Below are 18,289 nucleotides of genomic sequence, written 5' to 3'. Positions count from 1 at the left end.
TTGAACTTATTGTTCAGAAGAACAAGTGTTCGCAGTGAGATGAGAGTGATTGCCCTTGATATTAAGGAGCACAGTTGAAGTAGATTGAAATCGGGGGAAATGTCTCCACTGGGTGCAGTCATACCCAACACAAATGAAGTTGGCTGTGGTAGTTGGAGGCTAATCAGCTCCACTTTAGGATGCTGCAGGAGTTCTTTGGATAATGTCCTACACCCACTGTCATCAGCTGTTCAATAAGGTCAGAATAGAGATGTTCACTAATGATTACACAGCATTGAGTATCGTTCAGAACTCCTCAGATACTGAAGAACACCATGCCTGCAGCCAGCAAGATGAGGGCAACTTTCAGTCTAATAGATGGTAACTAATAATTGTGCTACAGAAGTGCCAGGCAATGGCCATCTCTAACAAAAGAGAATCTGACCATTGCTCCTTAATATGGTTAAATCCCCCACCATTAGCATTCTGGGGAGGGTTACCATTGATTAGTAACTTAAGTAATCTTATTACATAAATACCTTGGCTACAACAATAGGTGAGCAGGTCAGAGGCAGGGGATTCTTCAGTGAGTAATTCACCTCCTGAATCCCAAAGACTGGCCACCATCTACAAGGCACAAATGAGGAGGGCAATGGATCAGTAACTCCAACAACAATTGACGCTCAGAATCGACCACAACAAAACAGCCTGCTTGACTTGACACCCCTTCCACCACTTAAAACATTCACGCCCTCTACCGCCAACACATAGTGGTAGGATTGTGTGCCATCTACAAGATGCACTGCAGCAACTTGTCAGCACTCCTTTTGGCAACGCATTCCAAATTTGCAAACTCTACCGCTGAGAAAGACAAGGTCAGCCGATGTCTGGGAACAGAATTACTTCTACATTCACTTCACGTGGCTTGGAAATATTTGGATTTTCCTCCCTTGCTGCACAATGGGTGCTCCTAATCTACATTGTCCGCAATAGTACAAGAAAACAGTTCACCATCACCATCTCGAGCGTAATTCGGGTTGAGCAATAAGTGCTCGTCTGGCTGGCAATGCTCACATCTCGAGAACAAAGATTTTAAAAGGCATACATCTGCCAAAGCACTTTAAGAAGAATTGGATTGAACAGCTGGTGAATTAAAGTTTGTCAGTGAGGCATAATTTCAAAATGGTATAGAGGGTGCAGAAGGAGCGTGCAAGATGTTTACAAGTTAGACGCGAAAGAAGAGCACTGACTAAAGCACTGTCAACAAAATGAGCAAGAATGCTTGGAAGCTTTTGGTCAGTGAAAGATCATCTCAGAAAATCAACTTCTTATCCTCTCTAGATGCATAGGAAAGTATCGACAAGCTATATATTGGCATTGTTACTTTAAAACAGATCGCTTCACACTTCTCAGCAATAAATTTGCATATGGACCTGCACTTGTATGCTGCTCTATTAATTTGCATCAATCATTTTACACGACAAAATGACCAATTCATTTTAGTGGCATTGGTTGAGGATGAGCTGTTGTCACAACAGTGGGTAAACCTTCTTCTTTAATTTGAGTAGTCAGAGATCTTTGATATCACCGGGATCACCAAAACGTGTGGATGGGGTATCTGTTTTATATCTCATCTGAAGTATTGTGCCTCTAATGATGCAGCACACTTAGTACTGCACCAAGGTGTCCAGCTGTGCAGGAATAGGGCACAGATAAATGTTATGAATAGTCTTAAGGGCAGCACGGTGGCTCAGTGTATAGCACAGCAGTCTTGCGGTGCCGAGGTCCCAGGTTCGATCCCGGCTCTGGGTCATTGTCCATGTGGAGTTTGCACATTCTCCCCGTGTTTGCGTGGGTTTCGCCCCCACAACCCAAAAATGTGCAGGTTAGGTGGATTGGCCACACTAAATTGCCCCCTTAATTGGAAATAATTAATTGGCTACTCTAAATTTATTAATTTTTTTAAATGAATAGTCTTAATTGTTAAGAAAGCCATGGGTTTCTTGGCGCAGTTATAGCAAAGGAGATGTGGGAGTTTCATTCAAGATCAGTATGTTATACTGATAATGGCAGACCATATTCTAGAAATACATGAAATACACACTACATGTATTCTAGAAATACATTTGGTCCAACCAGTCTGTATCAGCATTTTCCCTCCACAAACAACTAGTTCACATCACATTGATCTGCTTTGTCCCAATATCCATTTACCTGCTTTGTTCCAATATCCCTTCAACCTTGTTTTCTTCAATCACCTATCCAATATAAACTGGAAAATTGACATGAATTTCTGCTTCAATTACAAACCCAGGAAGTGAATTGTGAATTGCACAGCTTTCAGAACTCCCAACGGAATTTCTATTGCTCTCTGTTCTAAATCTCTTGCATTTAATCTTGCAATATAACAAAGGACCAGAGGGAATGCATCCAAGGGAAATGAGTGGAAATTATAGTGGCATTGGCCTTAATTTGCCAGTTCTCCATACAGTGATGATGCTAGAGGATTTTAAAATTGCAAATATTGCACCCATGAACAAAAAAGGTTCCAGGAAAATTCAGCAATTACAAGCCAGCCAGTTTAACCTCAGTGGAGGGAAAGCTTTTAAAAATAAGTCGGGACAAAATTAATAACTTTTGCAAATGTGGTTTAATTAAGGAAAGCCAACATGGTATTGTTAAGGGTGAATCATGTTCAAGGCAACTCAGAAGTTGAAAAGTATCGATGTAGCCTTATTCCTTATATGATTCAGGTCATCAATGAAGTACTTAAATGATGACTATTATGTGTTCTTCAGTGCATGTAATGTAGGACTGGTGTACTGTCATTTTTATTTATTTTGATTTAACATTATCCTTCCTTTAATAAGTTGTCTCCCACTTACCTGTTACCTGCTGAATTTGTTTGCCTCTTTCTGTTCCTGCGTTATTCTTTTTGCATGTTTTAACTTGATTACTGTGTATATGAATATTTTGATGCACGTCATGCTGCAATTTAGCCTTCAGGCTGCAAACGTGTTTCTTGAATAAAATACCATTATAGCTAACTGTTGCTGTGGTCACAACGGGTCAATGAGGGGAATGTGGTTGTATGTGAACTCCAAAATGAGTAAATGCCACACAACAGACCTGTGAGCAAAATTGGAGTTCATGGAATAAAAGGGATAGTAGCAACATGGAGGTGTGGAAACAATGGGGAACATTTGTTTTTGACACTGGAGGAAGGTTTATAGTGGTGTTCCCCAGACTTTGGTGTTATGATCCTTGCTTTTGATAGATATATATTAATGACCTAGACTTTGGTGTACAGGGCACAATAAAAAAATTTGTGGATGGCAATATTTAGAAGTGTGAACTGAGTACAGTATTAAACTTCCAAAGGACATAAACAGGTTGGTGAAATGGGTGGACAAATCGCAGATGAAATTTAATGCAGAGAAGTGTGAAGTGATTTATTTTTGAGAAGAACAGGGAGTGGCGATATAAAATATAAGGTACAATTATATACGGGATCTAGAAGCAGAGGGACCTGTGGGTGTATGCGCACAAATTATTGAAGGTGGCAGAACAGGTGAAGAAAGCTGTTAATAAAGCTTAGGGGTCCTGGGATTTCTAAATAAGAGGCGAGTATGAAGGCATGGAGGTTGTGATGAATCTGTATGAAACAGACACTTTAGGAAGGTGTAGACATTGGACATTGGAGAAGGTGTAGAAAAGATTGATTAGAATCGTTTTGAAGCTGAAGCATATTGGTTGCACAGATTGGAGCCGCTGGGGCTGTTCTCCTGGGAGAAGAGTAGGTTGAGAGCAGATTTGATAAGAGGTATTCTAAGTCAGGACTGGTGTGGACAAAATAGATGGGGAGAAATGTTCCATTAGTGGAAGAATTGGATACCAGAATACATCAATTCAAGGTGATTAGCAGAAGCAGCAGCAACAACATTTGGAAAAACGTTTTAGTGAGTGGTTAGGATCTAAAATGCGCTTTCTGAAAATGCGATGGAGGCAGATTCTTCATTGCGTTCAAAAGAGAATTAGATTATCTGAAGAATTATTTGCAGCACTCTGGAGAAAGGGCGGAGAAGTGGTACTAGATGAGCTGCTCTTTCAGATAATTGGTGGGCCAAATGGCCACTATTGATGACAAGATGGGGCGAATGGCCACTATTTGTGCTGCGCAACCATTTTGATTCTGTGATCTCTTGCCGTTGAACTACCGGGAGCAGTCTGCTTCATCAATCCTGCCCCAACCTTTCACAATTTTCGAAAAAGTCATTATGCAATACGCATTGTCCTATATGTTTCTATTTCCTCATACTAGGCAGCTTCCCACTGAACTTGTGATGCTTACTTTCTGAACCCCTCGGAATTCTTATTTGGTGGAGCCCAATACTGCGCGCACATTGGGTCTTGCGGTTTTCTGAAGATTTATCATCGCCTCTTAACTAGTATATCTACATAACTTACAATAAAGATTAGAATTGTATTAGCATTTCTTACAGCTGTAATAATCTTGGGTGCTGGCTTTTGTGAACTTGTTGTCCCTCAAATTCTTCAATTCTATGGCACTGTGACTCCTCTTTTGCAGAATATAAGTGCTATTTTTAACCAATATGTATCACCTTGCACTTACCAATATTGACTTCCATCTCTTTTTGTTTATCCTGCCACTTTGGTTCAAAAATGTTGTCACTTTATGTAACTGTTTTGTCAGTACAGTAGCACCTTTCCTGTTCAGATGTAGTCTCATCTGTTTCAGAACTGTTGCCTCTGCTCAACAAAGTGGAATCCCTCATCCTGATGTTGCTGCTTTATCCATGCATTAATTTTCCCCTGCTTTCTGTCCTCCCCTGTTCTGGTATGTAGCTTGGAGAATAATTGTGTGGATAGACATCCATGAGCTTCCAATCTTGTTTGCTCATCTAAATTAGTTTCATGGGCCCTCAACAACAAGTTCTATTTAAGAAAACTAAATTGGGTGCTCAGCATAGGAATGAGGTGGAATGAGCAGAGTGTTGACTAGGTGAGTTTAGCAAAGATAAAATGGAGGGTGAGGGGAGAGACTGTTAGAATGGGGTTGATTTAGCTTGATAGGAAGGGCTAAAAGAGGAAGCAGCATGGATAATGAATGCATGCTAAGTGAGAAATCCATCAGCTCCTTTCATTTGTTGGAGATGGGAGTGGAGGGGTTAGGAAATAGGGATTTAAGGAGGCAGTTGATAATTGAAGAGAAGCCAAGGGTTAACTTTGCTATCCTAGACGATAAGTAGGTGGTATTGGCATGTGAAAGTGCATGGTAGAGCATGATGTGCTCTAACCAGCTTCGGTGACAGATTGCTAAGACATTTGTACACCTGGATCCAATTACCATGGAATTGTGGGAGAGAACATGCAGCTTGCTCCAAATAGAAATGGATGGGAGGAAATTAAGATGAGGGGTTAAGGACATTAAAGGCATGGGTAGAAATTAACTAAGTAAATCTACAGCTGCAGAAGTGTCACAGTGAATGGAGGTCCTAAGTTTAGGCGGTTGGGGATTTTGGGTGTGGGGAGCAGTGATGGTTAATGGGGAGCTTTTTTTTTAACCTGTTGGAATGGACGTAGGAAGTAATAAGAGTTTGAAGTGGATGGGGAATTTGGGCAATGGATGCCAAGGAATAATCAGACATTGTCCCATTATTGATGGAGACTCAACTTCTGCTTCTTAATATTTTGAGTTCCAGTATCTAGGGACTCTGATTCATTTTCTGCAGGATTATTTGGGAATTTTTAGGAAAATGAGACACAACAGCATGTAGTATTATCTCAAATTATTCATTTTGAATGCAGGTACATTGATCAAGGCCGAAATCCTCAACTTTACACCAAAGAATGCTTGGAGAGAGCCTTAGCCAAGAATGAACAAGTCAAAGGAAAAATTGACACATTGAAGGTAGACAATCTAAGGAATTTGTTTGTCAACTGTCTTCGTTTGCGATATATGGGAAAAATATTCTAACCTTATCTACGGTGTCAACGTAATGGTTTGTAAATGGGAAATAATGAGAAGAATGTTTAGGAAATGGCAAGACTCTTGATTAGTGTACTATCAGAATGATGCAGGATTTTGTTTGGAGGTGGAAATTAGACTATTTTTGTTCGAAGCAAAAGCTGAGAACATATTGAACTCCTAAGTAATAACCTAAAAAAGCCTTTTTTCATGCTATTTTTAACACATATAGATTTGTTAATCTGAAGTTTAATAAGGCAGCTGGTGTGAACCTGGTGATTGAAGCTAACATATGCTTAATTGTGGTTCGACTTCAAGGAAAATTAGCAGAGAAGGGTTACGAATGTGAATCTCAAGGCATTGGAGACCAAGTGAAGGTATATTATTATGATCTTGGTCGAAACCAGTAACTTAAAAAAAATTAATAAATCACGGTTATTTATGGAGGGTGAAGCCACAAGATTCCACGGTTTAAAGCAATGTTTTCATAGAATAATTTTTCTATATGAAAGTCAAACTAAGAAATACTTGGCTAACCCTATCTTAGGGAACCATCTTTATTCTAAAACATAGAACCAGTATAAGTTAAATGTGAATTAACAGGGAACTTGATTATAAACTATAATTTGCATATTACCTGGCAGATGCAACTAAGACAAAATGTTATAAATTGGTTCAACAGTCCACTCAGCATTTATGTCATCGATCTCAATCAAAAGTCTTCAAAACTCTGCGTTATGATGAATTTCAGCTCCTAGAAATCTAGAATTTATCTTGATCCTAAGCCGACAGCAGCATAGAATCATTCCGAGTTCTTCGGGCAAAGTATACATCAAAATGGTACACGTCTGCAGAATCCCCTCAACATTGCTTATCGCAATCTTGGATGGCTTACATCCATCAATATTGTCTTCAAGTAATAGAAACAGCTGCAACAGCTACTCTGTTGCTTATTCTCAGCTTTTGGAATAAGCCTCTATCTTCAACCAGCCTGTACTTCACCACTAGATGCATCATTTACACATACTGAGCTCTGCTGGCTCGTCTCCTTTTATATAGTTTCAGCAAGAAGTTTTGGTTTCTATCCTCAGTTTTAGTCTTTGTTTCTTCAGCACCTGGGAGAGTTGGCTTCCTTTATTGGTTTCCCTCTGTCTCATTTGCCCACAGATTCTATCACAATATAATTTCATAGTTTAATAGGCAAGCAAGTTGTCTTGCTTGCTGGTTTTGAAGAAAGTGCGGTGAACCTATAGAATGCTTACAAGGGGAAGGGAGTGTTTGTGACAAAGGAAGGAAAGGAAATACTTGGTCACTACATTTTCTTGCTTGAAAGAAAGGTAGAGATGGTGGAAAGTGGATAAACACAGATAAAGATGAGAAGGAAAGATGTTGAGAATGTAAATTAAGATGAGGCAAAGAACTCCTTGTGAAGGAAACAATGGAATTGGAAGCCGTAACAAATTGCGCTTAGTTATATGAAAACAAAACTGAAAATTAAGAAATTGGAAACTGGTGAGCAAGGACAAGATTGCAGGGAGGGAAGAACCCTGCATACCTGACATCAACACTTTCTAGAATTCTTGAGGTACAGTACTTGAGTTGCATGGAATAATGATAGAGGCAGATGAAGAGGAAACACCTGTGGTTAATCTGTCAAGGAGGATGTATACCCTTGAATATATATTGCAGGATGAATATCTTGCAGGATCAGTTAAATTGAAAGCCAAAGAGATGGTCAGTGTGCCTTCAGACATAGGTGTGCTGAATAAAACTCCAGAGACAGATTTGAAAAGCATGAAGTGTATAGAAAAGATTTGTGTATTAAATTCATAGACTTCAACTTTTGCCGTTGTCTAGTTTTTGGGATTCAGTGGATTAGCTGAAAAGATTACTGAACGTCTAAAGGGATGCATAGAAGGTGGAGGCTTTTGTGACAATTGATGGTAAAGTTAGTAGTTGGATGTCAGTGATTCAAGGTCATCAGCAAAAGAACCAGATGATCTGGAATTAACTTCCTAGAAGGGTGTTCGAAGCAGTTTCAATAGTAACTTTCAAAAAAGAATTGGATAAATACTTGGAGACAAAAAATACAGGCAATTGAAGAAGAGCAGTGGAGTGGGAACAATTGGATAGCCATACTAAAGAACCAACACCCACGACCATCTTCTATGAATGACAAAACCATTGAAAATAGATATCAAGGTTACATCTGCATACTGTCTGGTTAAAGTTTATGAAACCAAGGAGCTATTGGCAAGTAAAGAATGGGCCAGAACCCAAGAAAATGACATGAAATATCGGGAGCATGTTGCTGACCTCTGCTCCTTCGTTATTCCATAATGTGACCTAGATGATGAAGGAAATGAGGCCTAAATAATTGGTAAAGAATTGAGGTCATGCATGTAATGCAGAAGGGATAAAAGAAGATTGAAATGAAAGCAAAGTAGTGCAGGTGCTGGAAATTTGAAAGAATAATTGAAAGAAAGAAAAACAAAGTGCTGGAAAAGCATCTCTGGAGAGAGTAATGTTTTGAGTCCAATATGATTGAAATGGTTTGAGATAATAGAACATATTGCCACGAAAGGGTTATTTTTTCCTTAAATATTGTATTGATAATTTAGAAGTGCTTTATTTTTGTTGAGTTCCAATAATTGTGTCGTCCCCAAAAATCAGTTGGGAAAATTCCATTGGTTGCCTGGATTTATGGGGACCAAATATAATTGGGGATTAGTTATAACTGGATCGTTTAAAAGAAAAGAGGAACATGAATTGTGCAAGATGATGTCCATTATCAGGTGGGAGGGCTGTATAATACCTGGATTAATAAGTGACATTAGATAGGACTTTGCTGAGGGCAAGAACCCCGACCTCTCCATTAAATAGTACTCATTGTCTTCAATTCGCACCTTAATCTCCATTTCCAAGTAACTGACTCCATCCCTCTCGTGGCTGAATTCTAAAAGAGACAGCTGCGAGATAGATCGATGGCTGGTGGTGTGGGAACCAACAACAGGATCAAACCTATTCTTCCTCACCAATTTATCTGTTGCAGATGCATCTGTCCATGAATGTATTGTAGAAATGGCCACTGCACTGTCCAGCTGGAGAAAAAGTCCCATCTTCACCATGGGGACTCTCTCCATTGTTTTGTGTGGTACTATTGTGCTAGATGGGATAGATTTTGAACAGATCTCACAACTCAAGATTTGGCATCTATTAGGTGCTGTGGGCCATCAGAAGCAGCAAAGTAGTATGCACAATCTGTAACCTCATGGCCCAGCATGTCCCCATTCTATCATTACCACCAAACTGAGGGATTGATCCTGCTTCAATGAAGAGTGCAGGTGGACAGTCCAGGACCAGCACCAGGCATACCTAAAAATCAGACGTGAACCTGATGAAGGTATGCAAAACTACAAAATCTGAATGCAAAACTACAAAAGCAACATGTGATAAACCGAGCTAAGTGATCCCAGAACCAACGGGTCAGATTTGAGCTCAGCAGTCCTGCCATACCCTGCTGTGAATGATGGTGGGCAGTTGAACAAATAACAGAAGGAGGAGGCTCTTCAAATATCCCCATCCTCAATGATGGGGGAGCCCGGTACAGCAGTCAAAATACCAAGCTAAAAAATTTGCAATAATCATCAGCCAGAAGTGACGAGTGAGCCATCTCTGCTTCATTGAATCATACAGTACAGACGAGGCCCTTCGGCCCATCAAGCTTGCACCAACAAAAAACAAATATGAGTAATCCATATTAATCCCACTTCCCAGCCCTTGGACCATAAAGTGCTCCTCCTGAGGTCCCAGCATCACAGGTGCCAGCCGTCATCAATTCTAATGTGTTATTTGGGTGGCACTCTGGCAAGCACTGCTGCCTCACAGCTCCAGGGACCAGGTTCCTTTGTGGCGTTTGCACTTCCTCTTCGTGGGCTTCCCCCGGGTGCTCCGGTGTCCAAAAATGTGCAGGTTAGATGCATTGGCCATGCTAATTGCCCTTAGTGTCCAAAAGGTTAGGTGGGGTTACTGGGATAGGGTGGGGGCATGGTCACGTAGGGTGCTCTTTCCAAGGGCTAGTGCAGACTCGATGGGCTGAATGGCCTCCTGCACTGTAAATTCTATGATTTTATTAACTCCACATGATATTCTAGACTTGGCTAAAGCCATTGGGTACTGCAAAGGCGATGAGCCCTGACAACACTGAAGACCTGTACTGCAGAATTAGCTGTGCCCTTAGCAAAGTTGTTCCAGTACAGAATACTAGCATCAAACCAGTAATGTGGAGAACAGTCCAGATGTGTCCTGTCCACAAAAAGCAGGACCAATCCAATTTGGCCAGTTACCACCTCATCGGTCTACTCTTGATCAGCAAAATGTTGAAAGGGGCCGTCGACATGCAATCAACTGGCATTTGGCATGAATAACCGCTCACTGACACACAGTTTGCCAGGATCACTTGGCTCCTAAACTCATTGCAGCCTTAGTCCAAACATGGGCAAAAGAGTTGAACTGGAGATCAAGTAAGTGACCGTCCTTGACATCAAGGCAACTTTGACTAAGTGTGACATTAAGGGACCCTAGCAAAACTGGAGTCAATGGGAATCAGGAAGGGAACTCTCCACTGGTTGGTGATGCCTTACCTAGCACAAAGGAAGATGGTCATTGTTGTTAGAGATCAATCATTTCAGGTCTAGAACATCAGTGCACAAGTTGCTCAGGGTCATTTCCTAGGCCCAACCATATTCAGCTGCTTCATCAATGATCTTCCCTCGCATCAGAAGTGGGAATGTTCGCTGATGATTGCACAATGTTTCATACCCTTCACAACTACTTGGGTATTGAAAAAGTCTGTGTCTATATGCAGCAAGATCCGGACAACATTCAGGCTTCAGCAGAAGTAGCATATAACATTCATACCACACAAGTGCAAGAAAATGGTCACCTCTAATTAGAGAATCCAACCATCTCTCCTCAGTGGAATTTCCATTGCAGAATCCCCTAATATGAACATCCAAGGTGGGGGGGGGGGGGGGGGGGGGTCTGAGGCACGTAATTCTGCAGCGAGTAATTCACCCGACTCCCCAAAGCCTGTCCACCATCCACAAGGCACAAATTGGGAGTGTGATGGAATACTCTCCACTTGTCTGGATGAGTGCAGCTCTAACAACAGGAATCTCAGCATTATGCAGGACAAGCATCCTGCTTGATTAGCACCCCTTCCACCACTTCCTCGCTCCACCAGTGTGCATAGTGGCAGCAGCATGTACCATCTGCAAGATACACTGCAGCAACTCACCAAGGCTTCTTTAACAGCAAGTTCCAAACCCACAATCGCTACCACCTAGAAGAACAGTGGTAGCAGATGCATAGGCACAGCACCACATGCAAGTTCTCCTCCAAACAAAGCACCATCCTGACGTAGAACTATATTGCCGTTAGTTCACTCACTAGAGTCAAAATCCTGGAACACCCTCTCTCTGTAGATATCTACACCACATGGTTCAAGAAGGCAGCTTATCATCTTCTTGAGGGTGATTCAGGATGGGCATTAAAAGTGCTGCCCTAGCCAGCAATGCCCATGTTCTGTGAAAGAATAAAACAAAAACTGGAGTTCATTCAAAATGATGTTTGTACAAATCTCAATTTTCATTAATCTGTCCCCATGTACTGAGACCTAAATTGGCTCCCAGTCTGGTAACCATTCAATATTAAATTATCATCTTTGTTTTCTAATCCCTCCCTATCCTCTCTGTCTCTCTAACTATCTGCAGCCTACATCTCCAATATCTATGCTCCTCCAGTTCTGATCTCTTGTACATCTCTGATTTCAATCGCTCCACCATTAGTAGCCATGCCCTAACAGGTATACCTTTTTGGATACTATTGCGGGGGATAGCCTATCAGGGGAAAACAACAGCAACCAGAACAATGGCACCACAACTGGTTCTGTTGCTGAGCAGGGGAGGGCAAAGTGCAGGAGAGCGATAGTTATCGGGGACTCTATAGTCAGGGGCATAGATAGGCGGTTCTGTGGGAATGAAAGAGACTCCAGGAAAGTGTTGCCTCCCTGGTGCCAGCGTCAAGGATGTCTCTGAACAAACACAGGACATCCTGAAGGGGGAGGGTGAACAGCCAGAGGTCGTAGTACACATAGGTAATGAAGACATAGGCAGGAAGGGTGATGAGGTCCTGCAGAAGTAATTCAGAGAGTTAGGCAGTAAACCAAGAAGCAGGACCTCTAGGGCTGTAATCTCAGGATTACTTCCTGTGCCACGTGCGAGTGAGGCCAGAAATAGGAGACTAGTGCAGCTAAGCACGTGGCTAAACCAGTGGTGTAGGGGAGAGGGTTTCAGATCTCTGGACCATTGGGATCACTTCCGGGGCAGGTGCGACCTGTACAAGAAGGATGGGTTGCATCTAAACTCGGGCACCAATATCCTGGCTGGGAGGTTTGCTAGAGTCACTCGGGAGAATTTAAACTAATATGGCAGAGGGGTGGGAACCAGAGCGTTGGCTTAGGTGTCCTAACTGAAGGGAAATAGAGAACACAAATGATAGAACATCACCCTCGGGCAGAGCAAAAAGGTGACGTGAGAGAAGTAAGGTGGTCAATGCAGGACTGAGGGTATTGTACCTTTTAATACGCACAGTATATAGTGTTGCTCTGTTTACTTGCTATAAATATGGCAGTTAATAAGGTCACCTTTCTTAATCCTAATTATGTCGTCAGAGTCGCCAGGTATCTCTCGATACCGCCACAAGGTTCAACCTGAATACCGATCAAAGAGCCAATATACCAGTTTGTTAGTTCAAAATCAATACTACTTTATTTACACACAGTAAGATCTACTCATGCACAATAACACTACAAGCTAAACTATATCTATCGCTAACACCTATACTTAACTTCAGGTGCCCACTTGGGTCAGAGGAACAATGGCCATTGTTGGGTTTGAAGAGGTAACAGGAGTACAGCTAAGGTCGTCCGTCTGGTAGCGAACGTTGAACTTGAACTTACTTGCTTCTGGTGGTGCTGGTGGAAGGGTCTCTCCGCTTGAGAGCCGAATCCAAGAGACTAAATCTTTGGCGGGGGTTCCTTCTTATACTTGGAGGGGCTTTGCGCGCTTTTAGGTGGGCCTTAAACTTGGTCCCAATTAATTGGGCAGCTTCTTGATCATTGTCATCGATCTAAACCAATAAAGGGGCTGGTGCCTTGATGGCTGGGCGTGTCCTAGGTGGCCGTTGGCCTTGCTTTGTTTGCCTCTTCTGGTTGAGGTAATGGTGCCGGACTGTCTGGGACAGTTTCGGCTATCTGAGCACTCGTTCTTTGTTTCCTGGAGATGGGCCATCAATATGTAAATCGACCCAGAGTTTCGATTCCGTCTGCAAACTGCCTTCCAAATATACGTTCAGGCTCTGTGCCTGCTCGTTGCTTTGTATTGTCCATTTTTCCCTATAGGCTCTGCGAGTGTCCATTTTGTATACTGAAAGTGGCCATCCCAGATGGCTACAACGGAACAAGGTAAATGAGCTTGTTGCGCACATTGAAATTGGCCGGTGTGGTGATGTGGGCATCACAGAGACATGGCTGCAAGGGGATCAGGGCTGGGATCTAAATATACAAGGATATGTGTCCTAGCGAAAGGACAGGCAGATGGGCAAAGGGGGTGAGATTGCATTGTTAGTAAGGAATAAAGTTAAATCGATTGCAAGGAGCGATATAGAATCAGAAGGCATGGAATCTCTGTGGGTACAGTTGAGGAATCGTAAAGGTAAAAAGACCCTGATGAGAGTTATGTACATGCCTTCTAGCAGTAGTCAGGATGTGGGGAAGAAAATAAATCAGGAGATAGAGAAAGCATGTAAAAAAGGCAATATTACAATAATCATGGCGACTTCAATATGCATGTAGACTGGGAAAATCAGGTTGGTAGTGGATCCCAAAAAAAATAATTTGTGGAATGTTTAAGAGATGTTTTTTTGGAGCAGCTTATAGTAGAGCCCACTAGGGAACAAGCAATTCTGGATTTGGTGATGTGTAATGAGGCAGACTTGATTAGGGAGCTTACGGTGAAGGAACCCTTGGGGAGGAGTGACCACAATATGATAGAATTTACTCTGCAGTTTGAGAGGTCACTCATTAAGTGCCGCTATGTGGTTGCTATCCAATTTCGTTTGGTGAGGCTTATGCAAAACACCTTTATATTTTACGCTGTTAAAAGGTGCTACATAAATACAACTTGTTGACTCAGATGGTTATTTTACAGTAATATCTAATTCCAATTTAAGACTCATCTACAGCTGTGTACTATTTTGCATCTTTTGAGTTAAAAAGGAAATCTCAATGGAAACAGAGTGGAGCGTAGAATCTGGCGTTGGCATTGAATTATGCAGCAGCGCATAGCTAACAGAGTCCAGAAACTTCTTATTTAATTGAGGTCAGTGTGCATTGGAAAGAACAGCTCTGTTTTGAAAATCTGTATTGATATTTACTGTTAAATGTTTACAGCTTTTCAAAGCTGTGAATTCGAAAAATGTTAAGCATCGATAATTTTGTACTGATTTTCGTTGCGTTTGTTTTTTTGGTTAGATTGAGTTTTGCTTTCAGGAAATGCTACCATAGAAACTGGAAGTTCTGTAATACTGTCTTTCCAGTGCCATGGCTGCAGCTATCCACCAAAGCTATTTAATATTTAGGAACACTCCCACTTAATCTTTGCACTTCAGTAAGCACAGATGTTTCAAAGAAACAAATTCATGGTGTGGTGTAACATACGTGCCCAAACAAATAGAGAATACAAGATGTGATGCTTATGTCCTTGTAATCTATCTCTAAACTAGTGACCTGAATCTTGTGATTATGGGGAGAAAATAACTCTAGTTAATTTGCTGATGTGCAACTGAACCATGCAGAAGTCCTGTCCGTGCACATGCATGGTACTTGAACAGAAAATTTTAACTTTGATTGTTGGTCATGGGGTTAGAGCCACAGCGATGTGTTTTCTTTGTGCAATACATAGCCTGTTTTTTGCAGACTCAGAGCTTTTCCCAACATGTTTAAAATTAGGTGACTTGTCCATGCTAAATTGCCACTTAGTGTCCAGGGACGTGCATGTTAGGGTATGGGGTTACGGGGATAGGGGCGAATGGGCATGGATAAAGTGCTCATTCGAAGGGTTGGTGCAGACCTGATGGGCCGAAATGGCCTCTTGCACTGTAGGGATTCTAAGCCTACTCCAGATGCCATCTAAGTAAATGAAAAGAATTCCAGCACCCACAGCAACCCTGACGATGTTCCCAAGCCCTTACCACCTATATTGTAGATCCTCCCCCACTGGTGCTTGGTGCTCCCTCTCCCCCAACTCATCTTTCAGAATCCCTGGCTAATTTCAGGAGAGTCAACATTGTTGGGTGGAGTGCAGGAAGAGGTAATCCGCATTTTCTGGGATTGGTGGGGACGGGGGGGCGGATGTAGGAATTGGTGACCCATGTATGTGGCTAAGGGAGTGGGGAAGGGGGAGGATGTTGTGGAATTGATGCTTGGTTTGGTGGTTGATAGATGCATTTGGAAGGTGGCAGGTCCATCCTGTTCCTTTGCTGACTGGAAGATCTGGGCCCTTTCACTCCATCAGCAATTTCCCAGATCTGTTCCACTTTCTGTCATAAGAAGGAGAATGTCTGAGCAACAATGCATCATAATGTAGCAAGCATATTGGAGACAAATCTGTAGTTTTAAAGGAGTATGACATTCACAAGCTTCCTGGGTTCAGAATGCTGCTGTGACTGTCAATGTAATATAAAAGACAGAATTTCCTTTAGGCAATTGTGGCTTTGTACTTGCCTGTCAAGAAGCGAACTGAACTGGAAAAAAAAACATTTCTTTTCTAGTCCAATTGATATCATCCTATTCTTGGCTGCCTGAATTGCAATGTGGATGAGGGCATTCAATTGAATACTGTCCTGTATGACATTAAATGTCTTGAGTGACAGGAGGAGATACTGGTATTCTGTGAGATGATGCAATAGTCAGTTAGTGCTTTACACATCTTTGAGATGCAACAAATTTTATTTGGAATAAATTCTCAACATTGATACATGTTTCATAGCATTTCCATTTGTTTCCTCTTCTGAAACAGGGTGTGGATCTACTGGCTGCTAAGTAGTTGAGGGTGGGAAGGGGGTAAGAGTTGATTGTTCCAACCCACTTTCCCACCCAGATCTGTCACCTGAGAGTCTGCTATGCCTGAAAAGACTCTATGTACTCTGAAATGAACAGTGATGCAATGGAATTTAACTAAGTGGATTGTGTGGAGAGAAACACTGTTGTAAATTAGGCTAGAAGCCTTTTCCTATTATGAAACATTTGATACTACGTAAACATTACCTGAATTTCTGTCGATAACATTGTTTCTATACTTTGTATGCAGCTATCAAAGGAGAATCCATCCTTCCCCAGATCATCACCAAAGCTGGTGTTTCCTCCTTTTCAATCCTCCTTTTCTTTTCTTCTCCACCTTGCATTGTTATGACAATACTGATAAACTGGAAATAAGTGTCCCAAGAATAGCTTGGGTTGATTAATTACCTTTTTGTTTTGCACTGGTAATGAAACCTCTATGCCAATTGCTTTTTAAGCTAATGAAAATCTGGAAATTGTACTGCATTACATAACTCATCCTACTATTGAGATATTTTTGTGTAATTATTTTTCTCTGTCTTGTTTTAAAATTTAAAAATGTCTTTAAAGCATTTAGCAACCATATTCTCGTAACATCAAGTATCAGCGAAAGTATTTTTAAGTAATACAACCTGAAAATGACTGGTAGCAGGGATGATGTAGAGGTGGGCGGTGTTGATACGATGGATGGAGAGTATGTGTATGCCCTTGATGGGGAGTTAAAATGAAAATGATGTCCTGAGGAATAAAAATAAAAATCTTGTCATGGTAAAATGTTTTGCAAGTACCTGTAGTCAATTTTTTTTTTTTAATTGTTTCAGAAATTCAAGGGGCTTCTGATTCACGAACTGAGCAAAGTCTTTCCTGAAGAAATGTCCAAATACCGAGCTATCCGATGTGAAGACCATCTGCCTACGTAGCTGGATCTACTATATTCTATTTAGTGGAACTATACTGCTTCCTTTTTTTTGGGAACCAACTGAATGTGGCTAACTTTTTGCAGCCTGAGAAATTCTTCTTTAATGCTTAAGAGAAATACATAGTCTGTTTCCTACACTAAAATGGACTTGAAAATAACTTGGAAATAAGCAAATGCCTTTTTACTTCTTAGATGCATTAGTGCTTGGATTGAATTGGATTTAGTTTGTCCATGTCGGGTTATATGAAGACAAAATTGCGATTGGATGGAAGATGTACTCAGTTGAACAGATTGAGATACTTTTGTATCAGTATACATAATTAATTTTGTATAGTGCTAGTCAGTGTAGCAATTTTTGTAACAAAAGTTCTTTGCTACCAGAATGCCTAAACAGTTTTTTGTTTAATCATCGTTATTACCAACTACAATTTATAAATGTCTTTAAAGGGGAAAAGAAGACTCTAAGAATATTCAGAGCAAAAAAAAGACTTTATAGCACAAAGTGCATACCATCCAGAGTCTCTTTCGCACTATCTTAAATACTAATTTTCTTTCATGCCTCTCCTGATGGTGCCGAATCAAGTAGTGATGCTAATTATCGCTGAAACCTCAGTCTCACTTTTCAACAATTAATATTGCAGCATTTTAAAGGTGCCAGTCAAACCTAAATCATCTTTTTCCAGTTCCGATGAAAAATAATCCATCCTGAAACATTAACTGTTTCTCTCCATAAGTGCTGTCAGATCTGCTGAGCATTTTTAACATTTTCTTCCAGATCAGCTATTTTCTCTGAGAGCTGTATATACTGACTATCCAGTGAGGGGTGGGGTGGGGGGAGGAGAAGGTGTGGGGAGAGTATTTTTCTGGCCCTTGAGGTTTGTAAATTTTTATATGTCCTTAAGGCACACATGTTCATTGAAATAAAGTTTGATTTTTCCAAATATACTAGAAAGCCTTTTATTACCTATTAATATTGAGAGTCCTAAAGATAAATATCAACAAACATGTACCTCATGCTTTATATTTCCCTTTCATTAATTCCAGGCACTGATTTTCAGATGCAAAAGACAGATTTATAATGACTTTCCTTTTTCACTGAGCTCTAGCCCGTTTGGATGACGGAGCCCCAACTTGACACCTAACTAAAACCTTGGGTACAGTTGGAAACATATCGAATAGTAACATTTTGAAACTTTGGCATCTAATGGTTGTCTATTGCCAT

General features: G+C 41.1%; 1 protein-coding gene across 1 annotated transcript in view; it reads left to right on the top strand.

Annotated features, from left to right (window-relative positions):
• Positions 1-18,012, top strand: part of med10 (mediator complex subunit 10) — a 28,214-nt gene extending 10,202 nt beyond the window's left edge. The window contains exons 3-4 of the mRNA XM_038797191.1: positions 5,809-5,911; positions 16,970-18,012. Coding sequence (XP_038653119.1) covers positions 5,809-5,911; positions 16,970-17,068 — 202 coding nt within the window. The 3' untranslated portion in view covers positions 17,069-18,012. The remainder of the gene's footprint in view (positions 1-5,808; positions 5,912-16,969) is intronic.
• The last annotated feature ends 277 nt before the right edge of the window (positions 18,013-18,289 follow it).

The sequence above is a fragment of the Scyliorhinus canicula genome, chromosome 5, assembly GCF_902713615.1.
Source record: "Scyliorhinus canicula chromosome 5, sScyCan1.1, whole genome shotgun sequence".
In the NCBI taxonomy this organism is placed as follows: Eukaryota; Metazoa; Chordata; class Chondrichthyes; order Carcharhiniformes; family Scyliorhinidae; genus Scyliorhinus; species Scyliorhinus canicula.
The sequence above is the reverse complement of the archived record's forward strand: the minus strand, read 5'-3'. Positions and strand labels throughout refer to the sequence as shown.